The sequence below is a fragment of the Uloborus diversus genome, chromosome 4 (assembly GCF_026930045.1).
Source record: "Uloborus diversus isolate 005 chromosome 4, Udiv.v.3.1, whole genome shotgun sequence".
Taxonomy (NCBI): Eukaryota; Metazoa; Arthropoda; class Arachnida; order Araneae; family Uloboridae; genus Uloborus; species Uloborus diversus.
This window is the reverse complement of record NC_072734.1, coordinates 34,719,481-34,723,062: the sequence shown is the minus strand read 5'-3', so window position 1 is coordinate 34,723,062 and position 3,582 is coordinate 34,719,481. Positions and strand designations below refer to the sequence as shown.

At 40.0% G+C, this 3,582-nt stretch overlaps 1 protein-coding gene across 1 annotated transcript; it reads right to left on the bottom strand.

The window, feature by feature from the left end:
- Positions 1-318: 318 nt before the first annotated feature.
- Positions 319-1,140, bottom strand: LOC129220030 (uncharacterized). Its single transcript, XM_054854362.1, has one exon. It carries the CDS (start codon positions 1,138-1,140, stop codon positions 319-321), a length of 822 nt encoding a protein of 273 aa, XP_054710337.1.
- Between the last annotated feature and the right edge of the window lie 2,442 nt (positions 1,141-3,582).

Sequence of the window (3,582 nt, the reverse complement as noted above, 5' to 3'; positions counted from 1 at the left end):
ATTCGTGCTGCAGATAACACTTTTCTTTCTTTCAACTAAAGCTTCTTCAGGCATCGTAATCTCAGTATTTGGCCAGGTATTTTCTGTTTCTTGTAGCCAAGTGGGACCCTCCCACCATCGACTATCTATCAGCTCCTTCCAACTACAAGAACGCGAGGGCAAGTCGGCCGGATTCATAGATCCTGGTACAAATCTCCAACTATCGACATTTGTAAGTTGACGTATTTCTTTAACCCGGTTACCGACGAAAGTATTCCACGGTTCTCCTTTCGTTATCCAGCTTAGAACAACCATTGAATCGACCCAAAAGGAAATTTTTCAAGGTTGCTGTATTGCTTCTAAAACGGTACTTGCTATTCTTGCACCCATTGTAGCTCCAAGCAACTCTAAGCGTGGAATCGTCGGTCTTTTCATCGGAGCTACTCTGACTTTGGCAGTTATTAATTGGACAGAGGTTCCCGTTTCTTCTTCCGAGCGTAAGTATACACAACAAGCGTATGCATCTGCGGAAGCATCGGTAAAGACATGCAGGCTTGTATTCTCAAGAGTTCCTAGCATTAATCGACGAGGTATTCTGCACTGTTCTATGAGATCAATATGCTTCACCCAGTGTTGATATCTATGTTGAATATTTAGAGGCAGATCGTCGTCCCAGCCTATCTTGTTTTTCCAAGCTTCTTGAAGCAATAATTTTGGAAGAAGAGTTGCAGGTGACGTAAATCCAATAGGATCGTATATGCTGTTAACTACAGAGAGAAGCTTTCTCTTTGAAAGGACCTTTTCCGAAGTCGTTTTACAGCCAGCACAATAAAGTTTATCTGCATGAGTGTCCCATTTCAGGCCAAGTACATTCTGATCTATACTTTCTTCAATTCCACTGTAAGCCCAGCATCTCAATTCAAAGGAACCCTTTTGCATTACTTCTATAGCTTGCGATTTTAATTGTTCCAGTTCTTCGCTGGTATTCACACTCGTGACTAAGTTGTCTACATAAAATCCTTCTTTCATTCGATTGATCGTGTTTTGCAGGACTATTGATTGGAATTCCTGCGATTCAAGATGAAATTTAATCGTGGCATTTAATAAGAAGGGGCTTGATGAAACGCCGAAAACAACGCGACAATGCCTGTAAAATTTCATCTTAGTGTGTTCTTTGTCTTCCCACCAAAGGAATCATAGGTAGTCTCTATCTTTGGAAGCTAAAGAGAGTTGAAGAAATGCTTGTTTAATGTCTGCAATTACTCCAATGGCACCACAACGAAATTTACTTATGAGGCGAGGGATTTCACTTAATAAACTTGGTCCTGTACTAAGACAGTCATTTAAGGAGGCATATCCAGGGCGTTTGCATGAAGCGTCAAAGACTGGCCTGACCTTCTTGGTAGCGCTTGATGATTTAACGACTGGATGATGTGGCAAATAATGACAAGCCTTTGAACTTGACATTTCAGCTTCTGTCACCTCCTCTATGATGTTATCATTCTTTCACTGCTGTAAGACACCATCATACAGTTCGTAGTGATTGTCTTTCAAAAGACGCTTAGTAACAGTGCGAAGTCTTGCTTCTGGCTGGTCGTATCCATCATACAAGTGAGGATGTCCTGCTAGCCATGAAAGAGCCGCCTCATACCTGTTGCCAGTTTTCCGAATTGTCTCTTGAAAAAATGTGACCGTTTCTTCATCTAGCTCCTTAGTTGTTTTCCTCTCAGTGGGATCTGTTATACTCAAAGATTCTAAGTCCCAAATTTTGTGTATCTTTGAGTGATGCATACATAGCGATACCATATTTATGCTGCTCTTCTTTCCTGGACCTAAAACACTCCATCCGAGTTTCGTTTCTACGGCTGTTATACCAGATGGCAGAACTTCTATTCTTCCTGTTAATATTCCTCCAAGAAAGTCAGCACCAATGAGCATGTCAATAGGAGGAGTTTCTGGACCTATGTCTGTTAGTTCAATTCCTCGACGTTTTAATTCTTGTACTAAATCTGGGTCACGTATGCGAGGCAAAGAAGAACATATCTTGGGCTGGTCCAAAATTGACATGTTGCACGAAAACTTTCTATCGATACTCTGAACGTTGATGTCATAGCGACCATGTTTAACTTCAGCTGTTTGCTTACCACCAAATAGTCCTTGGGACAATAACTCTGTACCTGAAGGTTTTAACCTTAACTCTTTAACTACTTGGTTGGTTACGTAAGATCGCTGTGATCCATCATCAAGGAGGGCTCTGACATAAATTTCTTGATTTCCATTTCTTAAACGTATCAATATTGTTTTCAAATATATAACCTTCTGAGGTGTAAGTTCCGTAAATAAAGTGGACGTATTCACTTCTATCTTTGATTCATTAGGGAGTTGAACCTTATTTTTTCTAGACAATGCTGGACACAAGATTACGTAGTGTCGCTTTCCACATACAAGGCAATGAATATTACTGCGACAGTTTTTCGCCATGTGTCCAATCTTCAAGCACACCAAGCAGCAGCGTCTACGTATTACAATTGATTTTCTCTCTTCTGTACTCATTGAGGCAGCTTTATGACAGTCTTGACTGTCATGACGTTTCTGACAAAAAATGCACTCAGTCTTACAAGGCCTTTCGTAAGAAGATGTTAAAGTCATTGCTGTAGGTTCATCCTTGCTTGAAGATTCCTTCTTAACTTTTGCGGGCTGACCAAAGGCTCTTTCGGCTAAAGCCCTATGCTCTTCCCCTTCTATCTCGCGACGAAGAAATGACATCAACCTTTCCAACAGTTTCTCTTTCGTAATTTGGACGGTTTCTTCATCATCCACCTCACTGTTTAATAAATATCTATCCCAAGCCTTTAATACATCAGTTGGAAGACACGACTCCACAACCGGATACAACATGGCAGCATAATTTTGCGTAGTGACGCCTAATGTTTCCAGAGCTCTTAAACACGAACCGAGCTTGTCGTACAAATCAGAAAGCTTAATGTTAGCTCGGTTGTTTACCAATGTTAAAAGATCTCGTATAAACACGTCAATTAATAAATCACGTCTGCCAAACCTGGATTCGAGATGTTCGATAACCTTAGCATAATTTTTCTTAGATGGTGGATAACTTTCTACTATATTGCGTGCTTTCGAAGTAGGCTTCAATGATGACAGAAGATACTGAAACTTATCCTCTTCTAATATACTAGTATCTTCATGAATACGATTGTATTGCGCCCAAAAAACAACCCAAGTCCTTGGCATTAGGTCATATTCTTTCAATTCAATTTTTGGAAGCTTCAACTTCCCAATCGTAGCTGTATCAATTGGCGAAGAAGCGCTAATCGTACTACGCCGTAAACAATGCTCATATTCTGTTTTAAGTTCAATAAAGCGATCTCTATACGTTTCCATTTCATCATATTCCTTATCGCTTTGCTCGTAAATTTCCAATAATTGAGCATCAGCATTAAATAAACGCTCGGCTTTATCCGCCAACTTATTAAAAATTGCGCCAAGTTCATTACCTCCGACTTCTTCTTTCTGTGTTCTTTCAAATTGATTACAAGTCGTGGTAAATAACCTTCGTAAATTAGTTCTTTCTTTCCGTAATCTTTC